This window comes from Salvelinus sp. IW2-2015, linkage group LG14 (genome assembly GCF_002910315.2).
Source record: "Salvelinus sp. IW2-2015 linkage group LG14, ASM291031v2, whole genome shotgun sequence".
NCBI classification, from domain to species: domain Eukaryota; kingdom Metazoa; phylum Chordata; class Actinopteri; order Salmoniformes; family Salmonidae; genus Salvelinus; species Salvelinus sp. IW2-2015.
In genome coordinates this window covers 3,604,168-3,616,797 of record NC_036854.1, presented here as the reverse complement: position 1 = coordinate 3,616,797, position 12,630 = coordinate 3,604,168, and the positions used below count along the sequence as shown (strand labels likewise).

The following is a 12,630-nucleotide window of genomic DNA, read 5'->3' as shown; positions in this document are numbered from 1 at the left end:
AATGTTTCTCAGGGGAAGGGTGGAGGATAAAATGTTTCTCAGTGGAGTGAGGAGAGCTCTCAGTGGAAGGTGAGGAGAAACGTTCTCAGGGGAAGGTGAGGATAATGTTCTCAGTGAAGGTGAGAAAATGCTCAGTGGAAGGTGAGGAAAATGTTCTCAGGGAAGGTGAGGATATATGTTCTCAGTGGAGGTGAAGGAAGATGCTCAGTTGGAAGGTGAGGAAAATGTTCTCAGTGAAGGTGAGGAGAATGCTTCTTCAGTGGAGGTGAGGAGAGATGCTCAGTGGAAGGTGAGGAGAAATGTTCTCAGTGGAAGGTGAGGAAAATGCTCTCAGTGGAAGGTGAGGAGATGTTCTCAGTGGAAGGTGAGGAGAAATGTTCTCAGTGGAAGGTGGGAGAAATGTCTCAGGGGAAGGTGAGGAGAAATGTTCAGTGGAAGGTGAGGGAAAATGCTCAGTGGAAGGTGAGGAGAGATGCTCAGTGGAAGGTGAGGAATAAATGCTCTCAGTGGAAGGTGAGGAGAGATGCTCAGTGGAAGGGTGAGGATGAAATGTCTCACAGTGGAAGGTGAGGATAAATGTTCTCAGTGGAAGGTGAGGAAAATGTCTCAGTGGAAGGTGAGGAAGATGTTCTCAGTGGAAGGTGAGGAAAATGTTCTCAGTGGAAGGTGAGGAAAATGTTCTCAGTGGAAGGTGAGGAGAATGTTCTCAGTGGAAGGTGAGGAGAGATGCTCAGTGGAGGTGGGAAAATGTCTCAGTGGAAGGTGAGGATAAATGTTAGAAATATTGTATGGCGCATACTTTGGACCCAAATGTTACCCAGGGCAACTAGCCAGTGCCCAAAAAGTTCCATCCCTGTGTATAGCTAACTCCTATGGTTGTTGCCATGCTACACAGCAGAAACAGGTCTGGGACGGAAGAGCATCGTAGGCCTACCACATAACACAGTCTAACCTACTAGCTACTAGCACCACCATCGCACACTGACTTACTTCTCAGGTCAACGTATAAAAAAACAGAACTTTATTCCTTGAGGGGAAAATAAACAAGGTATAAAAAAAAGGAAGTTGTTGTTGATGGCCCACAGGCCCTGATCCTGATCGTGTCCTCTCTGTTTTAGTCTCTTTCTTTCATCATCCTTCGTTCACACACTCGTTTAGTCTGGGAAGCGCTGGCATGCTTTCTTCCAGCGACAGGCCGTGCACCACTGCTCCTTGCGCTCCACTCCGTACACCTTACGACACTTTTTAGCCTCCCCTCGCCCTTTCCTACAGGGATGATAAACAAGAAACATTTTAGCCTCCCCTCCCCTCGCCCTTTCCTACAGGGATGATAAACAAGAAACATTTTAGCCTCCCCTCGCCCCGTCCTACAGGGATGATACACAAGAAACCAAGATGGGGACGTGTGGCAGACTAATAGTATACCTAATATAGAGAAAAGGCTGTGTTAGAGAGAATAAGTTACACATTCTCCATCATGTTTCTTATCTAGCCATCTAATCATGCCCTCTTGTCACATTGGGGGAGGTGTGGAGTCTGTGCAGAGAAAAAGATAGACGAGAACGATAGAGTTAGCAGGAATGGAGAGGAGAGATTGTTGAGACAGAATGGAGAGATAGTTGAGGCAGAATGGAGAGGAGAGCTAGTTGAGACAGAGGGGAAATGAGAGATTGTTGAGACAGAATGGAGAGGAGAGATAGTTGAGACTGTTCTGCCTGCGGCTATGGAGCCCTGACCTGTTGAGAGGAGAGATAGTTGAGACAGAATGGGGAGGAGAGATAGTTGAGACAGAATGAAAGAGATAGTTGACGGCAGAATGGAGAGGAGAGATAGTTGAGACAGAATGGAGAGATAGTTGAGGCAGAATGGAGAGGAGAGATAGTTGGAGGCGAGAATGGAGAGATAGTTGAGCAGAATGGAGGAGAGATAGTTGAGACAGGATGGAGAGATAGTGAGACAGAATGGATTGAGGGAGAATAGTTGAGACAGATGGAGAGATAGTTGAGGACAGGAAGATGGGAGAGGAGAGATAGTTGAGGCAGAATGGAGACGATAGTTGAGGCAGAATGGAGAAGGAGAGATAGTTGAGACAGAATGGAGAGATAGTTGAGGCAGAAGGAGAGGAGAGATAGTTGAGCAAGAATGGAGAGATTTGAGGCAGAATGGGAGGAGATAGTTGAGACAGAATGAGAGATAGTTGAGGCAGAATGGAGAGGAGAGATAGTTGAACAGAATGGAGAGATAGTTGAGACAGAATGGGGAGGAGAGATAGTTGGACAGAATGGAGAGATAGTTGAGGCAGAATGGAGAGGAAGTAGTTGAGACAGATGGAAGATATTGAGCAGAATGAGAGGAGAGATAGTTGAGAGCAGAATGGAGAGATAGTTGAGGCAGAATGGAGAGGAGAGATAGTTAGAGCAGAATGGAGAGGAGAGATAGTTGAGGCAGAATGGAGAGAGAGATAGTTGAGACAGAATGGAGAAGGAGGAAAGGAAAGGTGGAGAGAAGAATAGAGGATAGATAGTTGAGAGGGAGAGAAGAAAGGAGAGGTAAATGGTGCTGACTAAAGGAGCAGTGAGGAGTGACGGGGATGAGAGAGAGAGGACAGGCAATCATAGGTAGTTCTAACCTGAAGGAGCAGTGAGTGAGTGACGGGGATGAGAGAGAGAAGAAGGCAGTCATAGGTAGTTCTAACCTGAAGGAGCAGTGAGCGGTGACGGGGATGAGAGAGAGAAGACAGGCAGTCATAGGTAGTTCTAACCTGAAGGAGCAGTGAGTGAGTGACGGGATGAGAGAGAGAAGACAGGCAGTCAAGGTAGGTCTAACCTGAAGGAGCAGTGAGTGAGTGACGGGGAGAGAGAGAGAAGAAGGCAGTCATAGTAGTTCTAACCTGAAGGAGCAGTGAGTGAGTGACGGGGATGAGAGAGAGGAAGACAGGCAGTCATAGGTAGTTCTAACCTGAAGGAGCAGTGAGTGAGTGACGGGGATGAGAGAGAGAAGACAGGCAGTCATAGGTAGTTCTAACCTGGAGAGCAGTGAGTGACGTGACGGGGATGAGAGAGAGAAGACAGGCAGTCATAGGTAGTTCTAACCTGAAGGAGCAGTGAGTGAGTGACGGGGATGAGAGAGAGAGACAGGCAGTCATAGGTAGTTCTAACCTGAAGGAGCAGTGAGGAGTGACGGGGATAGAGAGAGAGACAGGCAGTCATAGGTAGTTCTAACCTGAAGGAGCAGTGAGTGAGTGACGGGGATGAGAGAGAGAAGACAGGCAGTCATAGGTAGTTCTAACCTGAAGGAGCGAGTGAGTGACGGGGATGAGAGAGAGAAGAAAGGCAGTCATAGGTAGTTCTAACCTGAAGGAGCAGTGAGAGTGTGACGGGGCTGAGAGAGAGAAGACAGGCAGTCATAGGTAGTTCTAACCTGAAGGAGCAGTTGAGTGAGTGACGGGGATGAGAGAGAGAAGAACAGGCAGTCATAGTAGTTCTAACCTGACGGAGCAGTGAGTGAGTGACAGGGATGAGAGAAGAAGAAAGGCAGTCATAGGTGAATTCTAACCTGAAGGAGCAGTGAGTGAGTGACAGGGATGAGAGAGAGAAGACAGGCAGTCATAGGTAGTTCTAACCTGAAGGAGCGGAGTAAGTGACAGGAGATGAGAGAGAGAAGACAGGCAGTCATAGGTAGTTCTAACCTGAAGGAGCAGTGAGTGAGTGACGGGGAGGCTGCTCTCAAGGTGGTTAGCCTGTTGGTGGCACTGCTCTGTTGAAGCCACTGTTCTCCCACACTCACAGACCTGCAGCGACCCGTCATCACCTGTAGGGGGCAGGAGAGAAGGAGTAGAGGGGGAAGAGAAAAGCAAGGCATGTCTTGTAATATGAAACCATTAAATAGTCACTTTTAATATCACATCCGCCTGCTATCCTACTGATGCTGTGACGTTAACCAGGACATAGATGTTAGCCAGATATCACAAGATATTCTCGTTCTGGAGAGACCTGGGAAGGAACGGCTGAGTTTGAGCCTAACCAGGAAGAGAAGAGCAGACGTACCTGGGTGTTGTGATGGCTGTGCTGGTTAGAGACGGTGAGAGGGGGAGGGGTCCAACAACAGGGGGAGGGGCTGCAGGAGGACATGGTCARCTGGAYGGGAGCGCAGGCCTGGAGGACAGGAGGACAACAACAGAACAGACATCTCTCAAACTCCTATACATTTATTTTACTGCAATTCTAGTCAAACTCTTTTCAAGATGGCTAGCTGTTTGTTTCTAAACACAACGCATAAGACAAGTCAACAACGCAACATCACTGCCTTGCCATACAAGACAAGTTGGTTGAAATGCGAAACAGAGAGACCAGCCTAAAACCATAAAAAATGAATAAACAATCATGAACTGCAAATGATCTCAACATCCAAAGCACTGACCCTCTACAGGTTATGGCAGACCCAGTACGCCCTAGAAAGCAGTGGCAATTGTTACTGAGTGGAATATATATGAAATGAGAAAGAGACCAGGGCCAGACCAGGGTCACCTACCTGATAGAGATGGTCTGTCTGTATCTGCCAGGAGGAGCTGGGGGCAGACTGGCTGAGAGGTCTGTGCTGGTATGGGGCTGACTCTGGGCCTGAACTGGGCCTGGAGCTCCCTGACCCTGAGGAGGGGATCTGAAGACCGGAATCTGGATCAGGGCTTAGAGGGGAGCCACAGGACCCCCGGGGGACGTGAGGGGACGAAGCCGGGAGGTGGGCTGGGGGAAGAGGGGAGACGGGAGAGGGGTCTGGGGGAAGAGGGGAGACGAGAGAGGGGTCTGGGGGAAGAAGGGAGACGGGAGAGGGGTCTGCTGGAGCTTCGCAGGAGATCTTTGTGTAGTAGAAGTCCTCCTCTCTTGGGGACTGGCTCCGATCCCATGCTGTAGGGGTGTGCCGGGGTGGGTGTGGTGTGTGTGGTGTGCCAGGGTGGGGTGTGTGTGTGTGTGTGCCGGGTTGTGGTGTGTGTGTGTGTGCCGGGGTGAGGTGTGTGTGTGTGCCGGGGTGGGGTGTGTTGTGTGTGCCGGGTGTGGTGTGTGTGTGTGTGCCGGGGTGTGGTGTGTGTGTGTGCCGGGGTGGGGTGTGTGTGACGGGGTGGGGTGTGTGTGTGTGTGTGTGCCGGGGTGGGGTGTGTGTGTGTGTCGGGGTGGGGTGTGGTGTGTGCCAGGGTGGGGTGTGTGTGTGTTAATTTGGAAGGGAGAGACAAGAAGAGGGAGACAGAGTAAGTTAACAATATAATTGGGACTACATGCATGTGTTTCTCTAAACCCAGATGCTGAGAGGAGAACTCACCCCAGGTTGCAGCACACGGAAATTCTCTTCATCCAACTGAAGACGTGAGCACCTTCCACAGCTGGGCCACAGACACCTGTACGCTCCTCTGAAGAAACTGTGATCAGAGAGAGAGAGGGGACGGGTAGAGGGAGAGAGAAGGGGGAGAGAAGGAGAGAGACGGGGGGAGAAGGGTAGAAGGTAGAGAGAGAGGGTGAGAGGGAGAGAGAGGGAGAGAGAGAGAGGGGTAGAGGGAGAGAGACAGGGGGGAGAAGGGTAGAGAGAGAGGGGACAGGTAGAGGGAGAGAGAGAGGGGGAGAAGAGGGAGAGAGACAGGGGGGGAGAAGGGTAGAGAGGTAGAGAGAGAGGGGACGGTAGAGGGAGAGAGAGGGGGGAAGAGGGAGAGAGAACAGGGGGGAGAAAGGTTAGAGAGGTAGAGAGAGAGGGGACGGGTAGAGGGGAGAGAGAGAGGGGAAGCAGGGGAGAGAGACAGGGGGGAGAAGGGTAGAGAGGTAGAGAGAGAGGGGACGGGTAGAGGGAGAGAGAGAGGGGGAAGAGGAGAGAGACAGGGGGAGAAGGGTAGAGAGGGTAGAGAGAGGGGGTAGAGGGAGAGAGAGAGGGTAGAGGGAGAGGAGACAGGGGGGAGAAGGGTAGAGAGAGAGGGGACAGGTGAGGAGAGAGAGAGGGGAAGAGGGAGAAGCAGGGGGGAGAAGGGGTGAGAGGTAGAGAGAGAGGGGGTAGGGGGAGAGGGAAGAGGGAGAGACAGGGGAAAGGGTAGAGAGGTAGAGAGAGAGGGGAACGGGAGAGGAGGAGGGAGTACGGGTAGAGGGAAGAGAGAGGGGGGAGAAGGGTGAGCAGAGGTAGAGAGAAGAGGGGACGGGTAGAGGGAGAGAGACGAGGTAAGAAAAGACGAGATGGAAGGGAGAGAAAGGAGAGAGCAGAGAGGAGAGAAGAACAAAGACAAACCTCATAGCTACCTCACGATTCTTCTAACGCCTATTTCTCTCTCTATCTCCATGGCGAAGCCTCCTCCCCCGTCACCTTTGACCTTGCAGGCTGCTATGTAGCTCACACCCCTGCTCCTAGCTCCATAGTGCCAGTCCTTCATTGGAGCTGCTGTCTCCTCGGCGACAGAAGGGGACAGAGCGAGACTAACGGCTTGCCATAAGTCCGCGTCAGTAGCATCGCGTGCCGCTAGGTCGTCGAGCAGCAGTGATCCAGCCCCCGCGCCCACACTCCAGTGTCGCCGCCCGGACACTCCATGTCCCCGCCCTGATGGGATGAACCTAGGAGAGACACAGCATTGTGCAATGCCTTGGTATAACCTGTTGAGACCTGTTGCAGTTAAATAGTCACATACCATTATGAAGAAGCTGTTCATATAGCCACTTAGAGTGGCACAGTGGGCAATGGTAGACAATAATGGTAAGTCAGCGATAGGTAGTTCATGATAGTCTCATAACCGGATTTAGACGACAGGCTAATGGCGGTCGAATATAGCACTAGTATACCGAGTGTTGTAGGAGACAGCATGGTGGAGTCTACACTATAATGTACACATGGGCATTGCTATAAACCATGTTAGAGACAGCAGAGTGGTCAATACTAGTCACTAATAATAACCATGGTTAGAGAGACACATTGCGTGGTCAATATAGGTCATCTATATAACATTTATAGAGACAGCATGGTGGTTCATGATAAGTCACTATATAACATTTTAAACGACAGCCATGGTGGTCAATATAGTCACTATATTAACCATGTCTAGAGAGCAGCTTGGTGGGTCAAATAGTTTCCTTTATAACCATGTTAGGTAGACGCATGGTGGGGTCTAATATAGTCACTATATAACATGTTAGAGACCAGCATGGTGCAATATAGTCCACATATTAACGATCGTTTAGACAGCATGGTGGTCAATATAGTCACTATATAACCATGTTAGAGAGACAGCAATGGTGGTCAATATAGTTCACTATAATAACCATGTATTATTAGAGACAGCATTGGGTCCAATATAGTCAGCTATATAACCATTGTTATAGCAGGACAGCATTGCTTATGTGGTCCAGCTATAGTCACTATATTAACCAGTATAGGAGCAGCATGGTGGTCAATATAGTCACTATATAACCATGTTAGAGACAGCATGGGGAGAGGACAGACAGAGAGAAAGAGAGAGCAAGATGGTTCTGATTTATTGACTAACCTACCTGTAAAGAGTCATTCTTGATCTGAGCGAGAGCTCTGGACCACAGAGCTGCAGGACGAGACTGTCAGAACCATGGCTGCCCATGATCCAATCCATCTCTTACACCGACCCTGGGCTCAGAAACTGGAGGAGGGGGGGGTGGGGGGGGGGACAATAGTTACAACGATGAGATTAGTCTTGGAGAAACGACACAATCTCCCATAAACAGGACAACTTAAAGAAGAGGAGCAGATGAAGAACGGAGACTCTGTTGAGAGTATCAAGATAACAGTTTGATGTTGTAAGGACATGTGAAAGATGAAGAACGGAGATCTGTTGAGGATATCAAGATAATACTACTTATCAACCCTCCCGGATCCGGGATCCTCCTCATCAGAAAAAAAGCTGACTAGCATAGCCTAGCCTAACGGGACAGGGATATCATATAATATAATTTTCATGAAATAAACAATATCCAATAACAGCAAATTGGAAAGATAAACATCTTGTGGAACCAGCCATCATTTCTGATTTTTTTAAAATGTTTTTACAGCGAAAAGCCACAATATGTATTTCTATTAGCTAAGCACAAATAGCCAAACACACACCGCCATATTTTCACCATGTTCTCCACCGCATAGGTAGCTTTTCACAAACCGACAAAATAGAAGATAAAATGAGTCACTAACCAAGAACAACTTCATCAGATGACAGTCTTATAACATTGGTTAATACATAAATTTATGTTTTTGTTTTCGAACAATGTGCATTTTGAGCGTATAGAATCATAGTTTTACATTGCAGCCACCATCAAAAATAGCACCAAGCAAAGCCAGGAATAATTACAAGAGAGCAAAGTGAAATACATTAATATACTCATCACTAAACATTTTATGAAAACTACATGGTGTACAGCAAATGAAAGATAAAATTGTGAATCCAGCCAATATTTCCGATTTTTTAAGTGTTTTACAGCGAAAACACAATATAGAATTATATTAGCTTACCACAATAGCCAAACACACAAACGCATTTATTCACCGCAAAGGTAGCTTTCGCAAAAACCAGCAAAAGATATAAAATTAATCACTAACCTTGACCAACTTCATCAGATGACAGTCTTATAACATCATGTTATACAATACAATTATGTTTTGTTCGAAAATGTGCATATTTATAGCTACAAATCCTGGTTATACATTGTGAATACGTAGCATCGATTCACCAGAATCTCAGGAGATATTTTGGACACTCACCTAATCTGACCAAAGAACTCATCATAAACTTTACATAAAAATACTTGTTGTATGGCAAATGAAAAATARACTGGTTCTTAATGCAACCGCTGTGTTAGATTTTTTAAAATAACTTTACCATAACATACAGCTTGCGTTATTGTGAGACAGCGCTCACCAAAACGGCAGAGAATAGGAGTCAACATTTTACACAGAAATACGAAAAAACATCATAAATGTTTTCTTACTTTTGCTGAGCTTCCATCAGAATGTTGTACAAGGAGTCCTTGGTCCAGAATAAATCGTTGTTTGGTTTTAGAATATCAATTTCTTCTGTCGAATTCGCGCCACAATGCTAGCCAAGGTTGCTAACATTCCCATCCTCTCTTGACCCAAAGAACGGAAAACTCCAAAAGTCCCAATAAACGTTGAATAAACTGATAAAACTCGGTTGAAAAAACCTACTTTATGATGTTATTATCATATGTATCAAATAAAATCAGAGCCGGAGATATTCGCTGTGTAAACCGAATGCTTTTCAGAAGACAATGTCGAGCTCCCCCGCTCGCCTTCGAAGACAAAGAAAATTCCGGATCTGTCACTCCAAAAGCTCTTGTTCGGCCTCAGATCAAGCTAGACATCCCATTCCACCTTCCACTGCCTGTTGACATCTAGTGGAAGGCGTATGAAGTGCATGCATATCGATAAATAAAAGCCAGTTGAATAGGCAGGCCCTGAAACAGAGCCTCGTTTTCAGATTTTTCACTTCCTGTATGGAAGTTTGCTGCCAAATGAGTTCTGTTTTACTCACAGATATAATTCAAACCGTTTTAGAAACTTGAGAGTGTTTTCTATCCAATAGTAATAATAATATGCATATTGTATGATCTAGAACAGAGTACGAGGCCGTTTCATTTGGGCACGTATTGACAAGAAGATAACAGCTGATGTTGTAAGGTCGTGTGAAAAGATGAAGAACAGCTTTAGACTGAAGGATGCCTACAGCGAGAGAGCTTACCTGTAAGGGGCAGACACAGGGCAGGAGGGTATTATGGGAGTTGTAGTCTGCTGGGGAGCCGGGGGGTGGGTCCAGACCCTCTCAGTCCTCCCCTGGGGCACGAAGACTGGGCCCTGATGGTTTCTATCCATGATTTTCCTATGACTGTTCCTCTCTGTCAAGTTAGGGGCTTCCTGCCCACAGCACTGCATGTACACCTGCAGACAGACACGGGGACAGAGGTGCAACACTGATAAGATATGGGTGAGACGCAGAGAGGGAGGCACAGTTGAGACAATGACACCTGTACAGCAAAACTGTGACAATACTTTTAGATACCCACAAAATATTGAAATTGAATGATGGATTCCTTCTTCCTATCTCTGCTTGTATGGGTCCACCTACCAGTGTCTCCTGTGTCTCTGCCCCAGGCTGCCTGCTGTCTGTGGGTCTTACTGCTGTAGAGGGACATGACTGTGGTCCTGAAGAAGAGGTCCTGTCCCCTGGTCTCTTGGTTGCCATGGTACTGCTGCTGGTAGAGGCTGGAGTTATGCTATTCTAGAACCATAGAATAAAAGTAATCTCTTCATTGGAAGGAAAGCAGCAAATAATGTTTTTTGTTGTTGTGCGCATATAAATATGATGTAATGTCTTGGAATGTAAATCACAGCACAAAATGTTTTACTTCAATCATTACTGGTAGTGACATGTTTATTATCGGCATCTGCATGTGTAATTACATGTTTATTATCGGCATCTGCATGTGTAATTACATGTTTATTATCGGCATCTGCATGTGTAATTACAGTTTCCATCCAACAAAGGAGTGATGTTGCGAAAATTCCTAAAAGTCAATCACACAACCAATGACATCATCCTGTACCGAGAGTGTTTAAAACATTTTTTTGAAGATCCCACACCCCTCTCTGTCTGTCTGACCGAGAGGTAGCAAGTGTGCAGTGTGTGTGGACTCCTGGGTGGCTTTTAGTGGAGCACAATATCCCATTTCTGTTTAATCTAACGTTTATGATTTTAAAACAAAGACTTGTCTTAAACTGCATTATTTGGGGACTGTGCCGATAGGCTAGTAAAGACCCTGGAGGTATAGTCGTCTTGTCCAATAGGCGCTCACTTCCACTAGTAAACAACCCTACTGTGGAGGAGACGGGCGCTCATTGGCCGAGAGCTTCTTTCCAGGCTACACACCCCTTTCTGACAACGTGTTCGGACACGAGTTTCGGCCGGAGCGTTSGAGATGGTGATGGGAATATAGTCATATCCGCTTAATGTTTAATAAAAAGTAGTATAATTTCCCTGAGAATATTGCCATTTTCGTATTAGTCCYAAGTCATGCGTGGTAATAGTGAAAAGAAAATAGAGAAATCTCAAAACAACACCGATGAACTCAATGAAAACATCTATCCTACCCGGCAACCCAGAACGATRAGGAAATCCCCCCCATTACAAACATGCCCAAACATGTATAAAAAAAAGCAAACACATCATTAACGTTATTAATATTTTCTAAACATTACTACTATCCTATGTAATAATAAAACATGACGATATTTTACCGTTAGAGCGATCGAGATTCTTGTGTCCAGTTTGGAGAGTGAATGAAAGTAGGCGTCTCCACCGGGTCTGCCTTGATGACTACCAGTGAAAGGGGGGTTGGATGGGGGAACGGATTGCTGGATGCGCTCTGTGAGGATGTGGCTACGTGCGTGCGTATGGTGGAGCAGTGCCGAGTGCGACAGCTGCCCACAGCGCTAGATATCAGACTGCACTGAGACTGCACAAGGGCAGATCTGGGTGATAGGTTACGAGATCAAAATTGTACCCTCAGCGCCCAGACACAGACAGACGGAGGGAGAACTGCGCCAGAGAAAATAGGCTACATGAAACACAATGACCAGAGATTTGATTTCTTCATCTTTTTTTTGATGCGTGTTTTTAATGTGCAGATAGTTTTGTTCAAATATAAATGTTTAAAATGGTTTCCCTGTGCAACGTCATAATAATGGGGTTTCCCCTCTCAATCTCGCAATTTGGAAAATATACAAACACAAACAAAACATATGAGCTGAAAACACATTGAATGACTTAAATCTATTTGTCATAACCTCAGAATTGTCATAATCTTTTTTACAACAGACCAGTAGACAATGTAAATGCATCTCTCATCAGTATAGGCCTAAACCTCTCTATTTTGCACCTTAAAATATGTTGTTTATGTTTAATGTGATATTAGCCTATATGACAATACGTACAGTTTAGGAGGAGGAGGAGGGGGGGGGGGGGGTCCTGAGAGGAGGGGGTAACCTCCCCCACACACATATCCAAGAAGAAAGTTGAAGCTCATCTACTGCAAATTCTATACAATTTTAAAACTCTAAATTGCAATTTGGAGAACAGCAAAAACAAGCAAAATTTACACCAGCCATTAAAACGTTGGTTGCTGTAGCTTCATTCACCTCAGTCGATCTTATGCCATGTTACTATGATATCTGAGTGAGAGGAACTAACAAAATGAGTGGGTGCCCTGGTTGGTAATTAGGCCATGAACACTACACCCTGGCTAGACTAACTAGACTCATTTACCAATCAATATATATATTTTTAACTGGCATGGTCTAATTGAATGAGTGTCAGTAGCTAGTTTTCCATCCAATTGGTGACAGAMTTTCATGTAAATATGCTGCACTGAACAAAAAATATTAAACACAACATGTAAAGTGTTGGTCCCATGTTTCATGAGTGAAATAAGAGATACCAGAAATGTTACATACGCACAAAAAGCTTATTTCTCTCAAATTCGTTTACATCCCTGTTAGTGAGCATTTCACCTTTGCCAAGATAATCCATCCACTTGACAGGTGTGGCATATCAAGAAGCTGATTAAACAGCATGAT

General features: G+C 46.1%; 1 protein-coding gene and 2 long non-coding RNA genes across 4 annotated transcripts in view; 1 reads left to right on the top strand and 2 right to left on the bottom strand.

Annotated features, from left to right (window-relative positions):
- LOC139028641 (uncharacterized) overlaps nucleotides 1-472 on the top strand; it is a 3,450-nt gene extending 2,978 nt beyond the window's left edge. Inside the window, exons 2-4 of one of the 2 annotated variants that reach the window (XR_011480843.1) lie at nucleotides 266-315; nucleotides 365-390; nucleotides 439-472. This is a non-coding gene — a long non-coding RNA (uncharacterized lncRNA). The other variant, XR_011480842.1, reaches the window with a different exon arrangement.
- Nucleotides 473-781: 309 nt separating this feature from the next.
- On the bottom strand, nucleotides 782-7,603 carry LOC111972884 (zinc finger protein 395). Its single transcript, XM_070446758.1, has 6 exons — nucleotides 7,509-7,603; nucleotides 6,270-6,578; nucleotides 4,531-4,930; nucleotides 4,047-4,154; nucleotides 3,689-3,810; nucleotides 782-1,266 (listed from the first exon to the last, which is right to left on the bottom strand). Exons 1-6 carry the CDS (start codon nucleotides 7,601-7,603, stop codon nucleotides 1,155-1,157), a joined length of 1,146 nt encoding a protein of 381 aa, XP_070302859.1. The 3' UTR covers nucleotides 782-1,154.
- A 2,142-nt stretch (nucleotides 7,604-9,745) lies between these two features.
- Nucleotides 9,746-11,478, bottom strand: LOC111973350 (uncharacterized). Its single transcript, XR_002878558.2, has 3 exons — nucleotides 11,293-11,478; nucleotides 10,124-10,276; nucleotides 9,746-9,936 (listed from the first exon to the last, which is right to left on the bottom strand). It is a non-coding gene; the product is annotated as an uncharacterized lncRNA (long non-coding RNA).
- Nucleotides 11,479-12,630: the final 1,152 nt, after the last annotated feature.